Source organism: Rhodotorula toruloides (assembly GCF_000320785.1).
Source record: "Rhodotorula toruloides NP11 unplaced genomic scaffold Scaffold10, whole genome shotgun sequence".
NCBI lineage: Eukaryota > Fungi > Basidiomycota > Microbotryomycetes > Sporidiobolales > Sporidiobolaceae > Rhodotorula > Rhodotorula toruloides.
In genome coordinates this window covers 490512-511694 of record NW_015622970.1, presented here as the reverse complement: position 1 = coordinate 511694, position 21183 = coordinate 490512, and the positions used below count along the sequence as shown (strand labels likewise).

Sequence of the window (21183 nt, the reverse complement as noted above, 5' to 3'; positions counted from 1 at the left end):
GCGGCCCCCCCCCCCCAGCCTCTCCTTTCCCACCCGCGTCGCCGCCCCCCCTCTCGTCCGCCGACTCGCTCCACACCCTCTCGCACGACTGTGAACGATGGCAGCAGAAGGACAGGACATTGATTTGGACTCGGTGATCGACCGGTTGCTCGAGGGTGAGCTGGCCATCCGTACTCTCGCTTGGGGCGGTGATTCGGCGTTCAGGAGCACACGCCCGACTCTCGTATACGGGCGCGGCACGCAGCAGAGACGATTCGAAGACTTCGGTGGATGGCAGGGCTGGAACTGCGCGACTCGCACGTTGCGTGCGCCTCACGCAGCTGGCGGGATGAGTGTCGGTGCGATTGCCAGCAGCGCCTCGGGATCAGAGCGGGCAGTCGAGGGCGTGCTGGGAGGCAGGCTGAGCGTGCAGCATCGTGGGTTGTGCATGGAACGGGGCGCGCCCATCAGTTTCCCGCCAGCTCTGAATCGACTTGCTGACCGTCGTCAACTCGGCTTCGCCTCTTTCTATCCAATACAGTGCGAGGCAACCGACCTGGCAAGCAGGTCCAGCTGCAGGAGTACGAGATCAAGTTCCTGTGCACGAAGGCGCGCGAGATCTTCATCAACCAGCCCATCCTCCTCGAACTCGAAGCGCCCATCAAGATCTGCGGTTCGTTGGCCCCCGTCCTCCTCTTTCTTGGCGCCTCATCACTCACTCGTTCTCTCTCGCAGGTGACATCCACGGCCAATACTACGACCTCCTCCGCCTGTTCGAATACGGCGGCTTCCCTCCCGAGGCCAACTACCTCTTCCTCGGCGACTACGTCGACCGAGGCAAGCAGTCGCTCGAAACCATCTGCCTCCTCCTCGCCTACAAGATCAAGTACCCCGAGAACTTCTTCATCCTCCGCGGAAACCACGAGTGCGCGTCCATCAACAGGATCTACGGCTTCTACGACGAGTGTGCGTCCTGATTTGCGCAACATTCCTTCGCATGACGTCTGAAGGAGGCGTGCGAGCGTGTCGGTTGTGTGAATCGGCTCGTGACAGACAGCTGATCTCGAGGTCCATTCTCGCCTCACAGGCAAGCGGCGATACAACATCAAGTTGTGGAAGACATTCACCGACTGCTTCAACTGCCTTCCCATCGCGGCCATCATCGACGAGAAGATCTTCACGATGCACGGAGGGTTGAGTCCGGACTTGCAGAGCATGGAGCAGATCAGGAGGGTTATGCGGCCGACAGACGTCCCCGACACTGGCACGTCTCCACTCCTCTCGTCTGCTCGTCTCATGTCGCTCACGCTCTCCTCCACAGGTCTCCTCTGCGACTTGCTCTGGTCTGACCCGGACAAGGACATCACGGGCTGGTCTGAGAACGACCGCGGCGTCTCGTTCACGTTCGGTCCCGACGTCGTCTCGCGCTTCCTGCAAAAACACGACATGGACCTCATCTGCCGTGCGCACCAGGTCGTCGAGGACGGGTACGAGTTCTTCGCCAAGAGGCAGCTCGTCACGCTCTTTTCGGCACCGTGCGTCGCTATCTACCCTGCGGTCTCCTCCCTCGGCGCCCGTACTGACTTCAATTCGTCGTCGCCTACAGCAATTACTGCGGTAAGTTGTCGCGCTTACTCTACCGACCATCGTTCGCGCTGCGACGGTTCAGCTTCACAAGCCTCGCCGGCGACTCCACGTCTCAGAAACTGACAAAACCCTGTTCTTTTCTTCGCAGGCGAGTTTGACAACAGCGGCGCAATGATGTCGGTGGACGAGACGCTTCTCTGCTCGTTCCAGGTTCGTCCTCTTCTCGAATCCTGTACCTGGCAAACAGACGCTGACCACCTCGTCGCCGCAGATCCTCAAGCCTGCGGAGAAGAAGAAGACGTTCGCGTACGGCGGAGCGGGACAAGGGCGTCCAGTCACGCCTCCTCGCAAGGCCAAGGGCGGCAAGAAGTAGATCGGTCGTCTCGCCTCGTCTTCGTCGTCGTCGCCTCTCGCTGTACCTCTCCTCCCTCTCCCTCGATCTTTCGCAACCTCCTCCTCACGACTTTTGGACGTCGCTCGGTCGGCTGTACATCCCCTCTCTTCCCGCTTCGCCATCCTCCGCCTTTTTTCCCCACTCTCCCTCTCGACCGGCTACGCGACTCCACCAAGGCGTGACGAGCAAGTGTCGAAGCAGCGGTCGGTTCCGGCGGGCGAAGGCGCACTCCATCGTCCCCGCTCGGTGCCGGTTCCCTCTCTCCTCGTTCGCAACGTATACCTCAGTATTTCAGTCTGTGTCTTCCACAATCCGCACCCACCCGAGTCACCACCCCTCGCCTCTCCCTTTATGCGCTTCTCGCCGCCCTTCACGCCCCTCGCAAACCGGTCGTCCCCTCCTCTCGCTACTTTAAGCTGTCCCTCCCGTTTCCTTTCATACTGTGCCTTCTCTCATCTATACTCCATCCTTCCGTCGCGTCTCCCTCCCTCGCTCCCTCTCGTTCGCGCTCCAAAAGTCACATCTCCCTCCTCTTTTCCTCCCTTCTCTCTCTTCTCTCTCGCGCTGCCTCTGCTGTACTGCTACTTCCCCTTTTCATCTGCCACTACACTTTCGATCGACCACAGAACGTTGAGAGACCAAAGCGCAAACGACGGGCGGAGTTTGCGAAGTGAGATGCGATTACAACAACATGAGCGGCGAAGGAGAGATGCAGCGTGTCTAGCCGTTAACCGCTTGGTAGACTTCCCAATACGCCTGGAGACGGGAGCTTGTCAGTCCGAGGAGCCCGAAAGGCGAGCAGGTGAGCGAAACTCACGCTGTACTCGTCCGCGGTCTACGGCAGCAACCAAACATCAGTACATGACACGGAAGGACAGTGGAATGGGACGCACCATATCACCAGTCATCTCGTCCGTCACTTGCGAGAACGGCAGCATCTTGCCGCCCACGGAGACGAACTGGTTCGGGTCCGTGTTCACACCCTCGGCCGGCTCGAACTCGTCGAACTCGTCCTCGTCCTCTTCGTCTGCGTCGGCCTCGCCGGTGGCTGCTGGCGCTTCGGGCGTGGCAGTGGCGGAAGGAGGTGCTGGCGAGGCGGTCGCAGGCGTGTCGTCCTGCTTGGCCCGCTTCGCACTCGCGCCGGAATCGTAGTCCTCGCTTTCGTCTTCTCGCTCGCGCTTGAGTGGCGCAGGCGGATCGACGGTGTCGAGTGATTCAGAGGCTTCTCGTCCCGAGAAGGAGATGGGCGGCGAGAGCGCAGGCGTGTCGACCGGTTGGCCCAGAGCGGGCGTAGAGGAGTTCGTCGAATCCTCCGACGGCTGCGCCAGCTCAAGGTTTGCGTAGTACGCGTCGAGGTCGATCTCCTCCTCTTCCTCCTGATCTTCGTCCGCTGCATTCGCGTCAACCGCAGGCTTCGCCTCCTCGCCGAGCATCCGCAAAGGCTGGCTGATCGCCGGCTTAACCGGAGCTTCGGGCGCAGGTGATTCCGCGGGAGACGCCGCCGCACTCCCAGTCGAGCCGAACGTCTGTTCCGAATCCGCCGAGATGGTCGACTGCGCGATCCAGCTTGGCAGAGCATTCTGCGCGCGCTTCTCCTCGACTTCGCGCTCGCGACGAGCCTTCTCCTTTGCTTCGTCGTCGTCGCCAGCCATGTGGATCTTGACGATTGCTGCGGCCGGAGCAGCGGTACCGTTTGCTTCGGCTGCTGCGGCTGCGGTGACGCCGAGAGCTGGACCGTGGATGGCGAGGTAGGCCTCGACGTTGAACCTGCTAGACGTCACTGTCAGCTGCGTCGCAGTGCGCGACGAGAGACGCGCGCACCTAGGCAACTCTGCCTGCTCGAGCTTCTTCAGCAAGTCGACAATACTCTTCGACTGCTTGTTGAGCCTCTGCATCCGCTCCTTCTTGCCCTGCACGTCCTCTTCGTTCTCCTTGTCCACAAGCTCGGTCTGGCAGACGCTGCAGGCGAGGATGTTGCGGAAGGGGTCGATCAGGTTGGCGGCGTCGAGAGGTGTGTACGTGGCTTTGCAGAGCGGGCAGACGTAGCCTTGCGCGTCGAGCTCCTGCGATCGTCACCGGGCGTGAGTACGAGCACGAGAAGAATAAGGAGGGGGAGCGAACGCACATTCCGCAGCTCGACGTCGACCGTCTGCTGGATCTTGTACATCCGCCACTTGATCACGTCCGTCGCTCGCGAGTAGTCGAGATAGTAGTAGCCCCTCTGCAACGCCTTCATCGCACCGTTCTCTCGCATCTCGGACCGGCGGTGGCTGTTTTGTCGAGTCTCGGGTCGGTCAGTCCCGAGGAAGGACCGCTGCGAGTGCGGAAGAGCTCACATCTGGACGAGCTGGTCCTCGATGAGCCGGTGTGCGATCTTGGTCACGTCTTTAACCTGCATCCCGAGTCGCTTGGAGAGCTCGTCGGCCGGAAAGCTGGAAGAGGCGGAGGGAGAGAATGATGACGGCCCGACGAAAGATGGGAGAGCGGGACGTTCAGCACTGCAGTACAACCAACTTCGCCGTCCGCTACACCCCTCACACCACCCTCGAAGCGCAAGTCAGGCCGCAATAGATGAGGGCTGACTTACACCTCCTTCTTGACGAGCTGGTCCACCAAGATCGCCTGCCTCGGCCCGTAGAACCCCCTGACCACCTTCTGCAGCAAGAGCTTGGCCGTGTCCAGCCCCGCCGTCGTCGACCCGCTCGAAGTCGAGGCTGTCGCGGTTGACATGGTTGGAGAGCAGCGGCGAGACCGTGGGACGAGCGGCAAGCGTGTGCGGCTGGCTGTAGCGGTGTGTCTGCGCACTCTCGGCCAAGTTCAGCTAAGAACTGGCGGTGAGCGGGCGAGTGGACGAGGGCGACCCTCCACTCGGTCGAGGAAGAGGTTGGCAAGTCTCCTTACGCTTCACCTCGCTCTTGCTGGACTCTGCTCGCTTTCCTAGACTGCTATAGACCATATCGTGAGTCTCAGTCCCATTCGCGGTGCTCCCATGCCTTCCACGCTCTCCTCGACGTCGGTCTCCTGCCGCTTCACCCGACACACCTTCGACAGGCGATGGCGCTTCAAGACGGCGCTTTCTGAGGTCGCATTGGCATGGCACACACTCCTCAAGACTTTCGGCAGGCATTCGGGCGGAAAGGAGCCGGGTGTGACACGACCTGAGCGGGTTCGGCCAGGGTATCGATCGAGGAGAACGAGGTGCTGTGCAGCGAGGCATTACGAAGTACACCACAGACGGTCCAGGATGGAGCCTGGTTGCGCAGGAAGGCCCCGGAACTTCGACGAGCAGCGTTGACGCCCCTTCTCTCGGCTGAACGTGCAGATGTCTCCATCGCTCCCTCACTCCGACGCGCGCTTCCTCCTCTTCTCCGATTTTGACGGCACGATCACGCTGCGGGTACGTACACGACGGGTGAGACGGAAGAAGGGCAATGAGCTGACCTTTTGAAGAGCTTCGCAGGACAGCAATGACTGCGCGACTGACGAGGTATATTTCTGCTCTCGCCTCTGCTCGAAGAGCGAGAACTAACTCTGAGCGATGGCAGCTCGGCTTCGGTGTCGAGCGCCGGCGTGAACTGAATGTTGAGATCCTGAACGGGCAGAAGACGTTCCGGTACGCTCCTCCCTCCCTGGCTCCTCTCAAGCGCCGCGCTGACCCGCTTCCCCTTCCACAGCGATGCGTTTGCCGAGATGCTCGAGAGTGTCTGGAAGAACGGCCATCAGTTCGAGGACGTCAAGCAGTACCTCGTCAAGCGTGCGTTCCGACACTCGTCAGGACCGTGCGCAACTGACGCGTCCTCTCCCCACAGACATCTCACTCGACCCGGGCTTCAAGTCATGCTTCCAGTGGTGCGAGGGACACGACGTCCCCGTCATCATCGTCTCGTCCGGCATGAAGCCCATCATCGAGGCGGTCCTGACCAACCTCGTCGGCGAGAAGGACGCTGCCAACATCGACATCATCTCGAACGATGTCGAGGTCGCTGCTGATGGCGCATGGAAGATCAAGGTGCGCAGTGAGAGCGAGTTCGCCTGATCATGCGCTGACCCTGTTCACTCGACAGTACCGCCACCCCGAATCCGGTTTCGGTCACGACAAGTCCAAGGCGACTGCGCCCTACCGGGATCTCCCTCACCGCCCAACCATCCTCTTCTGCGGTGACGGCGTCTCGGACCTGTCAGCCGCCAAAGCTGCCGACCTCCTCTTCGTCAAGGTCGTCCCGGGCCACACGAACGACCTCGCCGTCCACTGCGACCGCGAGAAGATCCCCTACGTCGCCATTGAACACTTTGAGCAGGTCAAGGAGGTTGTTGCGCGGCTGGTCGAGGGAAAGTCGACGATCCAGGAGGAGCTTGCGAGGGAGTAGGCCGGATAGTCTATTGAATGAAAGTGTACTGCGAGTGCCGTGTATCTGTGTCGGCACGAAGTGATGCGCATGAGTTGACTTTCGTGAGCCGTCGCCGTGCGAGCGTCCGAACGCTCACCTCACACGCGCACGAGGCTTTGCTAAGGCTTGAGTAGACTCGTCACTGCTGCTGGGATGAGCCGGCGTCCCGAACACCCGCTCGCGTCGTTGTCTGGCGGTCCGACATCATCTTACGCTCTCCCGCCCGTGGTTCCGTTCAACGCCGCGACATCGACCGCGTACACGCACAGCCCCGACTCCGTATCCTCGCCAACGTACAATGCTGGGTTGACTGGACGCCCCGGCACGGCGAGCGATGGAGGAGCTGGACAGGGCCCTGCGAAGCGGAGGAAGGTCGAGGGCAGCGGTGGGAACTCGCCTGGCGGGCCAGCGTCCGACGCAGGACAACTCGTGACGGGTTCAAAGAAGCAGAAGGCGGTCAGCTGTACGGAGTGCAAGGTGCGCGACCATTTCCTCCTCCTCTCCTCGCGATGCGTCTCATTCCGACCGGCTGACCGGGTCCTTCCGGCTCTTACAGCGCCGCAAGATCAAGGTCAGTCCCAGCGCTCCACATCGCCCCTGATCAACAGCTAACGATCCTTCACCGGCTCCGTATCCTTCGGTCTCAGTGCGACCGCAAGGTGAGGCTTCTCTCTCGCTCTTAGCCTACGAGTTGTCGCTGATCGATTGTCATCATCAGCTCCCATGTCTCGCATGCTGCAAACGCGGCGAGCCAGAAGTCTGCAAGTGGCCAGACGAGACCGCCAAGCCGCAAGTCGATGTCCAACCCTTCGCCCTCACCTCCGACCTTGTCCTCCTCGCTCGCCGCCTCCAATCACTTGAAGAATGGGCGAATCAGCTACCGCCAGAATTACGCGCTCGAGCACCTGCGCCTCAGCCTTTCACGCCTGAAGTCTACGGCTCGAAAGTCAAGCAGAGCACGAAGGAGAAGCTCGGCTATCTTGATCCCCATCGGCAGCCGAGCGTCCACCGCCGCAACAGCAACGCCGGCGAGCACGATAGCGAGCACTCGGTGGAGCCGCCTAGTCGCGACATGAGCGACACCGAAGACGCAGCCGTCAAACTCGAGTCGATGGCTTTCACCGCTCGTGCACCTAATTCGCAGTATCGCCCGCAAGACAGCCTTCCCTTCTTCGACAACATCCCTTCGCCGAATGCAAGCGCGCAGGCGGCTCATGGTGCGGGAAGGATGATCCACGCCTACCCTGCCGAGCTCACCTCGTACCGCACGAGCATCGTTGCCGCCCCGCTCGTCTTCGAAGGTCCTTGGACTGCATCCGCGATCGGACTCGACATGTGCTTCAGCCTCGAGGAGCTCAAGGCGGCGCGGAGCCGGTGTCTCGCCACGATCTTCTCGCAGTTGCCGGACAAGGCGCTCTCGTACAAGCTCGTTGAGAAGTACTTTCAGGAGGTGCGCTCGGTCCTTCTTCTGTCCGTGCAAGCCATGCTGATGACGCTCGGCCAGGTTCAATGGCTGCATATGATCTTCCACCGCGGGACGTTCGAGGCGGAGCACGACCGGGCGTGGCAGATGATCGAGGCTGGACGGTGGGAGGAGATCGACCCGATGTGGCTCGCTTGCTATTGCATGGTGCGTCAAGTCTCACCCCTTCTCGAAGCGTTTCGCCAACTAAATCCGAACTTCGCGCTCGTTCAGATGCTCGCGCTCGCCATCGACGGACTGCGATGCGAGAAGCGCCAGATCCGCTTGACGGACGATGACATGAAGCGCTGCAAGCCGCCGATCTGGTACGTCTGCGCGCAGCGGCTCATGCAGCTCGCGGACGGCTCAGGAAAGCCTCAAGTTCGGTTCATCCAGTGCGTTCCGCTTTTGATGCGCATCGACGTCGACACTGACGGTCTCCATCGTACAGATCGGTCATCTTGATCGGCCAGTGGCTGCAATGCTCGAGCATCCCTGGACAGGCGACGCGGTTCCTCAGCCTGCTCGCCCAGGCGATCAGGACGGCCCAGGTTCGTCCTTCCATTGTACACTCCTGCGAGCGTCGCGCTGACGCTCTCGCCTGGCAGATCCTCGGCCTCCACCAGATGACGAGCGACCCGGAGCAGATGCCGCCACCGGATCCCGCCTGGCCGCCGAACGCCTGCTCGATGCGAAGGGAAACGGCGTTGCGCCTTTTCAGCCTTCTTAGCTTCCTTGATTGTGCGTTTTGCCCCTCTCAAAGCTCAGTGCGAAGAAATTGGCTGACAAGCCCGCCTCCACAGACATGAGCGCGACTACCCGTTTCCGCTCCTACTTGCTCGACCCGGTCCAGTGTAGATCGCTCCTTGGCCTGCGCTCTCGAACACAGCTAACCTAACACATGCACATAGGCTCGTCGCCGCCGCTGTCGAACCTCAATCAGGAGGACCTGTCAATCACCGACTGGCGGATCGATCCTAAGCCTCGCCACGTCTACACCGACTCATCCTTCGAGTACGCCAAGTACCGCATCTGCCAAGCGTGTGTTCCACTCCACCTTATCTTTGGACGTTCCTGCGCTAACTCGGGTCTGGCTCAGATCTCGCGCGGTCTTCGAGAAGCTCGTCTGCAGCCCGTCGACCTTCTCCTACGACACGGTGCTCGAGCTCGACCGCAACTACCGCTCCGTCTTGCAAGAATGCGCCGAGGCGCTTTCGACTGTCGACCCAGCTCGCATGATGCGCGGGGACGTCTATTGGGTCCGCAGCATCTGCGACGAAGGCTTGCACTCGCGGCTCGTGCGCCTGCACCGCCCGTTCATGGCCAAGCACGACTACTCGCGCAAGTGCTGCCTCGAGAGCGCCGAGAAGGCGATTCGAGCGCACTCCCACATCAGCAAGGTCACCAAGAACGTGCGTCCGATTTGTCCCTCCGCGTCCGAACGATGGCTGATATCCCTTCCTGCAGACCTGGTTCATTTACGTGCATTGCTTGGCCGCTGCGATCTGCCTCTTTGTCGACCTCTTCCAGTGCGTGCGCCCGCCTCCGCCCCTCTATATGTGCTGACTCGTCTCGCGCCGCAGAGCGATCGACCAAGGGCTACCGGAGAAGGAGATTGAGCAGAAGAAGGAGGTCCTCGTCCTCGCCTTCGAAGTCTTCGGCCAGCACGACGAGATCAGCTCGCCTGCCCTGCGCCACGTCGTCCGTACCGGCTCGAAGATTCTCAGCGGTCTCTTCATGGCGGAGGAGAAGCGGCGGGTGACGCGCGCGGCGAACGCGCTCGTCGGCGGCAATCGCAAGGATGACTCGCCTCCCGAGTCGCTCGCTGCGGTTCTCCAGCGTCTGACGAAGGAGCTCGACCTCGCCGGCACCGCTTCGCCTCTTCCCTCCAGCACCTCGATCCCGCTTCCAAGCGCAACCCTCCCGCAAGCGACCTCGAATGCCGGCCTCGCTCCTCCCGCCGCACCCGCTCCTTCGGGCATGTTCGCCATTGAGCAGCCCTTCCTCGGCTGGAATCCAGACCCGACTTACGCACCGAACGTCGGCACAGATGCCTTCATGTCGTCCGAGTTCTTCCGTGATGTCGGCCTGTCGGCGGGACTCGAGACGGGCGCTTTCCTCCCCTCCGATCCGAACCTTTACGGCGGTGGCGGCGCTTCGACATCGGCAGGCACCGCGAACGGCGCGATTCCGTTCTCGTGGCCGTTTGCGACGGAGACGGGCACGCCTGGAGTTGGCGGCGCGGATCAGGGCAAGATGGCGGCGTCGGCGCTGATGGACCAGCTCCAGATGAGCGGCGGGATGTGGTAGACCTATAGACTGTACAACCGTAGCTGCGATAGACTTTGCATGACCTAATTTCGCCTGCTCGAGGACAGCTTGTCGAGGATTAGCTCGCTTTGTATTCTCATTACAAAGTCGATTACGCGTCCGTCATCAGTTGCTCGACCTCCGACTCCTCGAACACGCAAGCCAGGATGGTTCGTTGACGTGCCAGACGACTGCAGGCTGAGCTTGAATGCTCACAGTGTGCGCCCGCAGGGTCAAGCCGCGTCGAACCAGGGTGGAGCGCCGAACGACCAGAACAAGGACAAGGTGCGCTCTCCTCGCCGCTCGCTTGCGTTGATGGGACTGCCGAGCTGACAGATGCCGTTTACCGCCTACAGAAGTCCGAGAAGGTCTGTCCTCAGCCGCCTAGTCGCGACGAGTCTCCCTTCACAGCCACTGACGCAGCCTCGCCCCTCCTTGACCTCTCCTTGCGCTCCGCCTGCCTTCGTGCTGCTCGCGATCTGCTCCTTTGACGCTTGCAGAAGAAGTGGGAGCCGCCCCTTCCCACCCGCGTCGGCAAGAAGAAGAAGAGCGGGCCCAATCCCGCTCAGAAGCGTGCGTTCGCTTCCCTTGATGCTGCGGTTGTTACTTGACCTTTCTCACGCTGGTGTATGACTACAGTGCCCGCGGTCTACCCGACGACCCGATGCAAGCTGAAGCTGCTGAAGCTGGAGCGGATTAACGACCACCTCAAGATGGAGGAGGAATTTGTCGAGAACCAGGAGCGGCTGAAGCCGACGCTGACGGAGGACAAGTCGGTGGAGGAGCGAACACGAGTTGACGACCTGCGAGGGTCGCCCATGTCGGTGGGGACGCTCGAGGAGATCATCGACGACGACCATGCGCTCGTCTCGTCGGCGACCGGTCCCGAGTACTACGTCTCGATCATGTCCTTCGTCGACAAGGACCAGCTCGAACCCGGCTGCTCCGTCCTCCTGCATCACAAGACGCATGCAATTGTTGGTGTTCTGGCAGACGACACGGACCCGATGGTCAACATGATGAAGGTCGACAAGGCGCCGACGGAGAGTTACGCGGACATCGGAGGTGCGTGCGCATACCGTCGGATTCGGAGACTCGAGCTGACTCTGTCCCTCCCGCAGGTCTCGAGCAGCAGATTCAGGAGATCAAGGAGTCGGTCGAGCTGCCTCTCACGCATCCCGAGCTGTACGAGGAGATGGGTATCAAGCCGCCTAAAGGTGCGATGTCGTGGAGTCGCGAGCGGAGGACTTGGCTGACTTGAACCGCCCCTCCAGGTGTCATCCTCTACGGTGTGCCGGGAACGGGCAAGACGCTTCTCGCCAAGGCCGTCGCAAACCAGACGTCTGCGACTTTCCTGCGCATCGTCGGTTCCGAGCTCATTCAGAAGTACCTTGGAGATGGACCGAAGTTGGTGCGCGAGCTGTTCAAAGTTGCGTCGGAGAACGCGCCTGCGATCGTCTTCATCGACGAGATCGACGCTGTCGGTACCAAGCGGTGCGTCCGCTCAATCTCCGGTCCCTGAGACCTTTCTGACGCTCGCGAACCGCAGGTACGACTCGACGTCAGGCGGCGAGCGCGAAATCCAGCGTACCATGCTCGAGCTTCTCAACCAGCTCGACGGCTTTGACGACCGAGGAGACATCAAGGTCATCATGGCGACGAACAAGATCGAGTCGCTCGACCCTGCCCTCATTCGACCAGGTCGCATCGACCGAAAGATCGAGTTCCCGTGCGTTCGCTCGATCGAGCCGTTCTTCCTTTGCTGACGATTCCTCCGTCTGGCAGTCTTCCCGACATCAAGACAAAGCGCTACATCTTCAAGATCCACACTTCGCGCATGAGTCTCGCCGACGACGTCGACCTCGAAGAGTTCGTCCACGCCAAGGACGAGCTGTCGGGAGCCGACATCAAGGCCGTGTGTACCGAGGCAGGCTTGTTGGCACTGCGCGAGAGGCGCATGCGTGTCACGATGGCGGATCTGAGGCAGGCGCGCGAGAAGACGATGTTTGCGAAGAAGGACAACGGGCCGGAGGGATTGTGTGCGTCCGCCTTTTTCGCTTTCGAGACGCGTCCCCTCGCTGACCTCGTGCTACCCTTTGCCCACAGACTTGTGATCTCCCTCTGTACCGTCCGACACGCTTGCACTGCAGTCATTCTCGCAAAAGTGGCTCCTTGAGACAAACGGCGGAGCCTTGCGAAGCGAATCCGATAATACAGACAAGACGCTGGTGAAGGTGATGCGCGGCCCTGCCGCGTTTAACCGCTCGCAACCTCGAAACCGCCTCGCGAGATATTTCCAAACGACTAATTCACCGCACACTCTCGCCGAAAGCGCCCGAGGGTTGGACGTAGCTGTGTGTGATGCTGAGTTAGCCAGCTGCACGGAAAGTGGAGGGTGGTGCAACGTACGAGAAGCCGGCAAACTGCTGCTGGACGGTGCTGCTGAGGTGCGAGTCTTCGACAACCGAGTCGACCGGCAGCTCTTGCGTGAACTCCGTGTCGAACTGCGGGCAGAAGGAAGGTCAGGAGAGAGTTCTCAGGGAGAGCGAGAAGGGACTCACGTTGCTCGTGTCGGCGGCGCTCTCGACGCTCGGCTTGAACGGCGGCTGTATCTGCTTCTTCATGAGCTTCTTGAAGTCGATGTGCTTGGCAAAAAACGGGTGCGTCTTGATCGTCTCGGCACCGGCGACGCCCAGTCGCTGTTGAGGGTCGCGGGTGAGGAGGCCAGTCAGGAGCGAGCGAGCGTCGGGGGAGATCTCGTCGCCGAATCGCAGCGGGTCGGTCAAGATCTGCGCAGAATCGATGTCAGCACGAAGTAGGGCTCTTGTGGCTTTGCTTGCGAACCTTCTGATACATCTCGTTCGTGTTCTCGGAGTAGAAGGGCGGGAGTCCGGAAAGCATCTCGTAGAGCAGCACGCCGAGCGTCCACCAGTCGACCTGTGAGGCGTCTTGTTAGCTCAAAGGGCGCGCGACGCTCTGAGCGTGCGAACGCACCGTCTTCTGGTAGCCGTGGCCAAGGAGAAGCTCGGGTGCGAGGTATTCAGGTGTGCCGCAGAACGCTGCACAGTCGAGGCAAGTCAGCGACAACTCGATCGAGCGATAACGAGGTCGCACGCACTATTGGTCGTCTCCGACTCGGACATGTTGAGCTTGCAAAGTCCGAAGTCGCAGAGGGCGATGTGGCCGACGTAGTCGATGAGGATGTTCTCGGGTTTCAGGTCGCTGCAAGTGGACTGGCTGTTAGCGAGGGAGCCGCGTATGGCTGAAGGGCGAAGCGCACCGGTAAATAACGTTGAACTGGTGCAAATGCTCGAGCGCACACAGCAGCTCGGCCGCATAGAACCGACTCCGCTCTTCGCTGAACCTGCCCTCGCGCTGTAGGTGGTGGAACAGCTCGCCGCCGTTGACGAACGCAAGGACGAGGTAGAGCTTCTCGGCGTTCTGGAACGAGAACTTGAGCGGGACGATGAAGGGGTTGTTGACCTGTGCGAGGACTGTTCGTTCGGCGAGCGTGTGCGTGACTTCCGAGCGAGAGACAATGTGCGCCTTGCGGATCGTCTTGAGAGCGTAGATCCGACCGGTGTCCTTCTTGCGGACTTGCATAACCTGGCGAAAGCGAGGTTGCGAAGGTCAGCCGTATGCTTGCCATCCGCGCATGCTGCTGCAAACGCACCTTGCCAAACGAGCCCTTGCCGATGACCTTGAGCAGGTCAAAGTCGTTGATCGTAAGGTGTTGAGTCTGAAGGACGGAGTGAGGTGAGCGAATAAGCGGAAATAGCGGCGTACGAAGCGCCACGCACCGTTGCAGGCTTGAAGGTGACCTGAATGTGGAACTCTCCAGCGCCGCTCGTCGCCCGGAACCACTGGTCGGTTGGCTTGTTCGCATCGAAAGCGGGCAGGAACCTGGAGGCGAGAGAATCGATCAGCTTCGCTCATCCAGGTGCATCAGTAGAATAACGCACTTGACGCCGCCGAGGAACAAGTCGTTGCCCATGTCGTTGCGGTTCTGGCCCGGGACGATGGGCGACGTCCGCAAGTAGGCGGAGATCGAGACGTCCGAGACACGCGAGACGTCGCTGTGAGGAAGGTTCATGAGCCGAAAACTATAGGGGCTTGCAAGGTCGGATGTACGTACAAGTGGGCGCGGAACATCCAGGTGGGCGAGCTGAGCTCTCCGCCGAGCGCATCAATCAAGACTTCGTTCTTGTCGAACTCGAGAACGACGTAGCTGTAGACGACAACTGGTCAGTCAACTGGTCCGGCGTACCCAGGCGCGCCTCCGCATCAGAGCAGCGAGGCCGACTTACGGAAGCCACCACATCTGCTTGCGCTGCAGACTCTCCCGCCCACCTCGCGCATACGCTCCCTGCGCCTGCTCGACCGCATCCCTGATCCCAGCAGGCAGGTTGACGCCCTGCGGAAGCGTCAACTTGCGTGCTTCAACGACGCGGATCGTCAAGAGACCGGAGCGAGGGACGGGAGGGCCGGAAGAGTCGGAGGTTGAGGGATTAGGGCTTGCGGGAGGCTGAGGGGTGTTGGCAGAGGTGGGTGTGACGGTCGAAGAGGCACTTCGGCCCGTCGTAGCCTCCTTGAGCTCTGCGGAACGAAAGGTTAGGTCAGCGAAGAGGAACTCGAGCTGCTGGCATGTCGTGTCGTCGCGCCGTCGGAGTAGACGGATTGTCCGGGCGCTTGTCTGCGCCATGCAAACGCTGTGTCCGTCATACGGGCAGCAGCATCGTCGCTCCAAGGGATCGCCCCGCCTTCCCTTCGAGGCAGTGCAGGACGAGGTGGAGTCTCCCTCGCCCGCTGAGCGACTTCCAGACAGTGTCCACCGTTCCCAGCTTCGTGCGCATCGACGCTGTGTCCTCCATCGACTCGGCGCGCCCGCGAGAGCCATCGCCTCATGACGCCCTCCGACACTGCGACCCTCGGAGCGCCGGTCAAGCCAGACAGCAGATCGCAAATGAGCTCACTTTTGCCAAACTTCCACGACGACATCCTTGCGAGTCCCTCGATGGCGTGAGCGTCGGGTTGTGCGAGGGTTGGCGAGGAGGCGGGGGAGGGTGCGCGATGAAAGGGTTGCGAGCCGTAGAGCCGGCTGGGACTGGTCTAGCGCTGGTCGAGAGTCACTTGTGCGCTCAGCAAGACAGTCAACGAGCTCGACCGTGCGGGTGGGCGACGGTGGTGAGCGCTCAACCCACTCGGACCCTCTTCTCTTCCTCCGCAACCAGCGACTGGGCTTACGGCATCAACTCATGAGCTACCAGCGCACCCGCCTGCTCGAGGCTCGCACAGTGATGTTGCACCACTCACTGGTTCGACCCTCGTTCTTCGCGTCGCCCTCCAGCCGTTGGTCGTCCTTCTCGACCTCGGTCATCCTTCTTGCGCCCCAGCACACGCGTTGCTGGGCATTCGCGCGCACAGACTTGTCGGCGAGGGCTGCCTAGAGGACTCCCTGTTTCTCAGGGGCCATTTGCTGGCTTACGACTCGACCCAGGCCCGGTACTTCATATGCTGGAGAGACTGTGATGCGATGCGATTGACTGCGAAGTACGGACACATACATAGCCGACGGCACAGACGACGAGAGACCGAGAGAAAGATGCTGTGACGAAGTCTAGAGACGCTCGAGGAAGCCAATGTCGAGTTCGCCAAACTTGCGCTTCGCGAATGGGTAGACGAGGGTGCTGGCCTGCAGCAGGCTCGTGAGGCGCTGGATGACGGAGAGGGGGTATGGGATGCGTTCGTGCTTGGCCGAGACGAATGTCGCGCTGAGAGAGGGAGAGGAAGCAGGTTAGCCTCGTTCGGGAGCGAAGAAGGGCGCGAGGCGCACCAGACTGCAGCGTTGTCATTTTCGACGACCGCGTAGAAGACCTTGACTGAGTTCATCGAGCGGAAAGTCAGTGAGGGGGCGGCAGGTGTGTCGGAGGGCGAGAGGAGCGAGTTGGCGTCGGCTGTCGAGCTTGAGAAGGAGAGTCGGATCGAAGGGTTGAAGAACCAGAGCTGCCAACGACGAACACGATCAGCAACAATACAGGCAAGCAAGGAGTTAGAACGCACTAGCAACTTTGCCTGCTCAGTCTGCGCATCCTCGAGGATGAAGCGATGACATGCGTGCGCTTGACCCGTCTCGAGCATGTCGGCCGTGAGATACGTCGAGAGTGTGTGACGAGGGGGAGCGGGTCGTGCCGGATCTGAAGAAGCGGGGTAGGTCGCGTATTTGAGGAGGCGGACGGTGGTGGATTCGGAGGTGTTGCCGTCGGCGGGAAGAACGTGAGAGCCGACGAGGGCGTCGCACGAGGCGCAGTGAGCGGCATGCAGGTAGTCGCCGTTGTTGGCCTTCGCAGGCTGTTCAAAGGAGAAGGCGTCAATGTCTCGTCCGATGTAGCCCTCGCAGCGAGATCTCGAGCAGGAGAGTTGTTTGGGAGGAGCGTCGGTAGACTCTATCTTGGACTCTTGTATCAGTCTAGCATCCCTAGGAGGCGCCCCTTCGACCATCGCGGTTCCGCTCGAGGAGCAGCACCAGCGACAGCCTTGGCGAGGCAGGGAGCTAGACTTTCTTTGTAGTCCGGGTAGGAAAGGGACAGAGGAGAGCAGGGACTTACCTCGGCTTGCTCGGGCGCAGTCCACTTGCTCGTCAACTCCCGCGGCAGCAGGACGTACGAAGTCGCGACGAGGACCTCGTCGGGTCGCGGCTTGATGCCCTTGCCCTTGGCGATGAGGTCGTCGGACAAGTTCTGGTCCTGATGACACATCCAAGCGTCGAGTAACTCGGCCCAGTACTCGCTCGGAAGGGCGTTCCAGCGCGAGACCGTCGAGGTGTCGGCGAGTTCGGCGTCGCAGTTCGCGCAGCGGAATGAGGTGGGCGATGTCGCTCGCAGCTCGTCCGTCGCCAGAGGCGAGTGAACCTCAAGGTCGGAGCGAGACTTGGTAGGCGACGTCGAGCCGAGCGTGACGAGCTTGACTTCGCAAACGGAGCCGCCGACGAGCTGAACTGTCGCCTGCTGAGGCACGACTCGGCATGGTAGCGCAACGCGTGAAGCCGTCTTCTGGCCCTTCACGGCGACCAGAACTGCCGACGACTCGACCGCGACAACCTCGAAGGCGGCGGGACTGGACTTGTGCGAGGAGCGCGGCCAGAAGGTGACCACAAGGGTGCCGAGGTTGCGCGACTCTTCGGCAATCCAGTCGACTTGCGGGACGTCCAGGACTGTATAGCAGAAGCGTCAGTGGGAGAGCGTGAAATTACGACGGGGCCTGAGCTGACCCTCGTAGTCCGCCGCGGTCGAGGGCGTCACGCTCGTATCGAGCATGCCCAAGCCGATCCCGCCTTGACCCTTCTTGAGCAGCCCGACTCGGAGAGATCCCTTTTCGCCGGCAGCTTCAGGCTTTTCGCGCTCCAGTGCGTTGTTCGGCAGCGAATGACTCCGAGGCCGGTTGAAGCCGTACTCCTCCTCGAGAAACTCGCCAAACGTGACGCTCTCCTCAAGCTCCGGTGCTGGTCGAGGGAAAGGTGCGACAACGCCAGAGGGTCGGAGGATGGCATCTTGAGAGGCGAGGCGGCCTTTGCCCGTGTGGGAGAGGATGTACTCCCGCCGTCGCGCCTCGTACTTGTCCGACAGCGGTTCGAACTGCGCAAAGCGGGTCAGTCGTTACGCGGAGCAGGCAAAAGCGCCACTCACGTCGTTCTTGGCGGTGTCGAGGTTGAGGACCTCCCTTCGCTTCCCGCTGCGAAGGACGGCCCAGTCAGTCAGTGATATCTTCGGCGCGCTCCAGCAAGTCGACGCACCTCAGCTCCACCCGCTGATCCGCCAGTGTCCGCGACGCCGCCTTGTCGATCTGGTCGAGCAGGCGATCGAAAGCCTGTTGCTCCCTCGCTCGCCGACTTGTCGCTCGACTCTGCGGCGTCGATTCCTGCTCGTCCTCATCCATCGCGGGACTCGGCACCGCCCGCTGATTCTCTAGCCTCCCCTGACTCAGCCGCTCGATCGCATTTCCGAGCTTGGCGAGCTGGCGTTCGCGCAGGGCACGGCGGTCCGGCTCGACTCGCTGGTTCGCCAGCTGCGGCGAGATGAGGTACAGCCGCTCGATGGCGGACGTGACGTTCTCAAAGTCCCGCTGCATTTTCTCGGTGTGCGCCCCCGATACTTTGCGCTGGCGAGTTCGAGGTGCGGAGGTTGACGAGCGCTGCAAGTCTGTTGCTTCGTCGCCGTTGGAAGCGAGAGCTTCCTTCTTGTCGTCGGCGATAAAGTCGTGGTAGTAAGCTGGCGGGAGGTGCGGGTTCTGATGAGCCGAGTCGAGGTCGTGCGAGTACCGAGGCAAGTCGCTCAACGACCCCTCGTACAGCGAGTCGGTGCGGAACTTCGTGTCCTGCGATGCGTCCTGCGGAGTTCGCATCCAGTCCTCCTTGCCATCTCGCTCGAGCGCCTCGACTCGCTGGCGGGACAAGAGCTTGACCCGCTCAGACAAGTCGAATACCCTGCCCCAAAGCAAATCTCGCTCCGCTTGCTCGACCTCGCGTGCTGCGCCAACGACACCGCGCGGAAGTTGCTGCTCCCGGCTCGACTCGGACAGCGCGGCGGCTTCCTGTCCGAGCGCTTCGTAGAAGGCCGAAGGTGTCGATCCGTCGACGAAAGCCGTACTTGGCGGTCGGGAAGGGGAGGCGGAAAACGTGGGACGTGTGTACGTATCGCTAGACTGAGTGATGCTCGAGAGTCGCTCGATGCAGGAGAGGAGGGAGGCGAGAGTACGAGCGAGTTCTGCTTCGGTCGGAGGGAGCAAGTCGTTTGCTGCGACTTCGACTCGAGTCTGCAGCTCCTGTATGAGCGCAGAGTTCGGCGTAGCGGCCTGCCGCCGGCTGCCGAGGAGAGGCGAAGCGCGTTCGACGGAGAGCATGACGGGAGAAGCGGAGAAAGGCGTGGTGTCGTGGGAGCGGAGCGTGTCGAGAACGGCTGTGAGGAGGATGTCGGGCTGCTGTGAAGCGACCTGCGAGGGTGTAGGTACGGCAAGCGAGTGTCGTCGCAGAGTGGAGTCGAAACCTGGCGGAGCGCCGTCAGACGAAGTCGCCTGATCTGGTCGCGGCGATTGCTGGGCAGACATGGCTCCTCCCAAACATCTCTGTACGAGCCCGTTCAGCGCAAACAGGAAAGCGTGTCGTGCGGCGCCGAGCGAACCAAGGAGTTCCTAGCGAGGACGATGCATCAACTTCTGTCGGCGTTTTCGGCAGCAGGCGCGGCGATAGGGCGTACCTGTGATCCCTCTATCCGCTCAGACGAGCTTCCCGTCCCTCCCTGAGCCTGTCGTGTCCCATTCGCCTCATCGCTCGCCCCCTCCTCGACCTTCTGCGTTCGCGTCCTCGACCCCGTGAACAGCCTTTCCTGTCCCAAATCAATCAAATCCCCTTCCTGCTCCCTCTCGCCACCCAGCGCATGACGATCGGCCGTAGAGGCGAGCCCAGCAGGTCCTCGAGGAACGGCGGACGGATCAAAGGCTTGAGCGGGCGCGGTCGAATCCGGTGCGGGTGCGAGGGGTGTAGCAGCGAGTGGACGCTGCAGAGTGGCCATGCGAGCGGGCAAGAGGGTGCCGGGCGCAGCGAGTGTGAGCGAGTGAGCGGACAGAAGGTCGGAACCATTGTTCGCAAGGGGTCGTCGAGAACAAGGCTTCCTCTCTTTCTTCTGCTCGCATGTGAGAGAGAGCTATTGCTACTTTTCTATTTGTCGCAAATGAGGCGGATCTACCCAAAAGAGAGGAGGAGGGAGGGCACAAAAGTCAAGAAACGAGTGTAAAGATGCGAGAGGACAAGCGACGACGGCGCGGGTATCGTTGTAAGCGAGTGGAATAGTCTGCGTGTGTCGCAAGAGCGAGGAACAGCGGCGAGGGTATAGGTTAAGCTGCGCGAGAGTATGGATACAGCGCGGGATGAAAGGCGAAGAGATGTAGGCGGGCGTCTAGATGAAGGCGTAAGCTCGCGGCTGTTGCGCCACAGCCTCGGTGTCGACCTTGACCGTTGCGATTCCTGACGCGAACGTCGGCCGACTTCGCAGCGTCGGACTCTGAACGGGACTTGGAGGAAACGACCCGGTCGTGTCGATGGTCGATGCGCTCTCGGCGAACGAGGGGAGGGAGTCGTTTGTCCTTGGTCGGGAGGAGCAATCGGACGCGGAGAGCGAGAGCGAGACGACGCTGTTCGACCTCGGGCGGCCGTCCTCGTCGGATTCGAGCAGGTCGCGCGAGGGGACGCGTGCGTGGGGTTGCGAAGGACGGCGAGGGTACTGCTGGATGTTCAGTCGCTCGACGGCGCTCGAGAGACCCGCGACGCCCGACGTGTCGATGTGCGCGAGTGAGGAGGAGCGAGTACCGTGCGACTGTGCCGAGATGTAGTCGAGGCAGGCGGCCGCTGCGAGTTCCTCTTCTCTACGTCGCTCGAGTTGTCGTTGTTCTTCGGGCGTGAGAGGCGCGGACAGAGGGAAGCGGTAGGGAGCAGGTCGAGGAGGGGGAGGGTTGGTCGTCGAAGGCTGTTGGCGCGACACTCGACGCGGTTAGCCTCGCTCGCAGCGTGTGACAGTGACACTGTACTCACTCCACGCAACGTCACCTTTGACGACTCTCCCATCCCCGCTTCGTCCCCTTCCTCAAAGTCCATCTCGCCGGCGCATCCGAAGAAATCGAGATCCCTGCCCGCTGCGGACGCGCCACGGTGGAAGCGCTTGAGCAGCTTGTCCTTTGCGAATCGCAGGTCGGCGAACGAGGTGGCCTTGCTCAGTGCGCGTTGTCGTGAAGGAGCGCCCGGCGCTGTTGAATGAGATGGAGGTGCGAACGGTGCGGTCGAAGTCGACGCCGTGAACGAGATTGAGTTCGCGCGGGGCATTGTGGTCGTGCTGCTAGTCGAGTGGATCTGGCAGAAGAAGAGAAAGAGGGTGGTCGCCGAAGAGGAGGTTGGCGCAGGACAAAGGAGGTTCGGACGCTCAGCTCCCTTTCTTCCTGAGCGCGAGACGGGGTTCGTCGCCGTGTCGTGTGTGAGCAGTCGAGCACAGCAAGCAAGTTCAGCAGCGACGAACGGGACG

General features: G+C 61.3%; 8 protein-coding genes across 8 annotated transcripts; 4 read left to right on the top strand and 4 right to left on the bottom strand.

Moving 5' to 3' along the window:
* Positions 1 to 97: 97 nt before the first annotated feature.
* On the top strand, positions 98 to 1939 carry RHTO_00824 (protein phosphatase 1, catalytic subunit; the record flags this gene model as incomplete). Its single annotated transcript, XM_016414508.1, has 8 exons — positions 98 to 155; positions 521 to 652; positions 715 to 945; positions 1067 to 1243; positions 1301 to 1514; positions 1586 to 1596; positions 1715 to 1776; positions 1838 to 1939. The coding sequence occupies 8 exons, from the start codon at positions 98 to 100 to the stop codon at positions 1937 to 1939; spliced, it is 987 nt and encodes a 328-aa protein (XP_016273664.1).
* Positions 1940 to 2680: 741 nt separating this feature from the next.
* RHTO_00823 (transcription initiation factor TFIIE subunit alpha) lies at positions 2681 to 4690 on the bottom strand (the record flags this gene model as incomplete). The annotated part of the gene is made up of 7 exons (XM_016414507.1): positions 2681 to 2716; positions 2778 to 2795; positions 2854 to 3727; positions 3782 to 4023; positions 4086 to 4230; positions 4297 to 4392; positions 4548 to 4690. The coding sequence occupies 7 exons, from the start codon at positions 4688 to 4690 to the stop codon at positions 2681 to 2683; spliced, it is 1554 nt and encodes a 517-aa protein (XP_016273663.1).
* A 592-nt stretch (positions 4691 to 5282) lies between these two features.
* On the top strand, positions 5283 to 6327 carry RHTO_00822 (protein of pyridoxal phosphate phosphatase-related family; the record flags this gene model as incomplete). The annotated part of the gene is made up of 6 exons (XM_016414506.1): positions 5283 to 5357; positions 5421 to 5447; positions 5506 to 5573; positions 5635 to 5714; positions 5770 to 5969; positions 6025 to 6327. 6 exons carry the CDS (start codon positions 5283 to 5285, stop codon positions 6325 to 6327), a joined length of 753 nt encoding a protein of 250 aa, XP_016273662.1.
* A 174-nt stretch (positions 6328 to 6501) lies between these two features.
* RHTO_00821 (Zn(2)-C6 fungal-type transcription factor) lies at positions 6502 to 10120 on the top strand (the record flags this gene model as incomplete). Its single annotated transcript, XM_016414505.1, has 13 exons — positions 6502 to 6825; positions 6905 to 6919; positions 6996 to 7007; positions 7067 to 7798; positions 7853 to 7978; positions 8045 to 8205; positions 8262 to 8361; positions 8419 to 8551; positions 8614 to 8664; positions 8722 to 8851; positions 8910 to 9222; positions 9278 to 9339; positions 9394 to 10120. The coding sequence occupies 13 exons, from the start codon at positions 6502 to 6504 to the stop codon at positions 10118 to 10120; spliced, it is 2886 nt and encodes a 961-aa protein (XP_016273661.1).
* Positions 10121 to 10287: 167 nt separating this feature from the next.
* RHTO_00820 (26S proteasome regulatory subunit T2) lies at positions 10288 to 12234 on the top strand (the record flags this gene model as incomplete). The annotated part of the gene is made up of 10 exons (XM_016414504.1): positions 10288 to 10290; positions 10352 to 10405; positions 10477 to 10488; positions 10621 to 10693; positions 10760 to 11185; positions 11242 to 11337; positions 11395 to 11614; positions 11670 to 11849; positions 11906 to 12159; positions 12227 to 12234. The coding sequence occupies 10 exons, from the start codon at positions 10288 to 10290 to the stop codon at positions 12232 to 12234; spliced, it is 1326 nt and encodes a 441-aa protein (XP_016273660.1).
* A 195-nt stretch (positions 12235 to 12429) lies between these two features.
* On the bottom strand, positions 12430 to 15118 carry RHTO_00819 (AGC/Akt protein kinase; the record flags this gene model as incomplete). The annotated part of the gene is made up of 13 exons (XM_016414503.1): positions 12430 to 12472; positions 12530 to 12624; positions 12682 to 12909; positions 12965 to 13057; positions 13115 to 13179; positions 13239 to 13342; positions 13401 to 13726; positions 13794 to 13859; positions 13921 to 14023; positions 14083 to 14196; positions 14256 to 14348; positions 14428 to 14716; positions 15094 to 15118. 13 exons carry the CDS (start codon positions 15116 to 15118, stop codon positions 12430 to 12432), a joined length of 1644 nt encoding a protein of 547 aa, XP_016273659.1.
* A 619-nt stretch (positions 15119 to 15737) lies between these two features.
* On the bottom strand, positions 15738 to 19683 carry RHTO_00818 (uncharacterized protein; the record flags this gene model as incomplete). The annotated part of the gene is made up of 8 exons (XM_016414502.1): positions 15738 to 15891; positions 15954 to 16123; positions 16181 to 16468; positions 16726 to 17330; positions 17388 to 17751; positions 17803 to 17848; positions 17910 to 19303; positions 19369 to 19683. 8 exons carry the CDS (start codon positions 19681 to 19683, stop codon positions 15738 to 15740), a joined length of 3336 nt encoding a protein of 1111 aa, XP_016273658.1.
* A 384-nt stretch (positions 19684 to 20067) lies between these two features.
* On the bottom strand, positions 20068 to 20987 carry RHTO_00817 (uncharacterized protein; the record flags this gene model as incomplete). The annotated part of the gene is made up of 2 exons (XM_016414501.1): positions 20068 to 20634; positions 20700 to 20987. The coding sequence occupies 2 exons, from the start codon at positions 20985 to 20987 to the stop codon at positions 20068 to 20070; spliced, it is 855 nt and encodes a 284-aa protein (XP_016273657.1).
* Between the last annotated feature and the right edge of the window lie 196 nt (positions 20988 to 21183).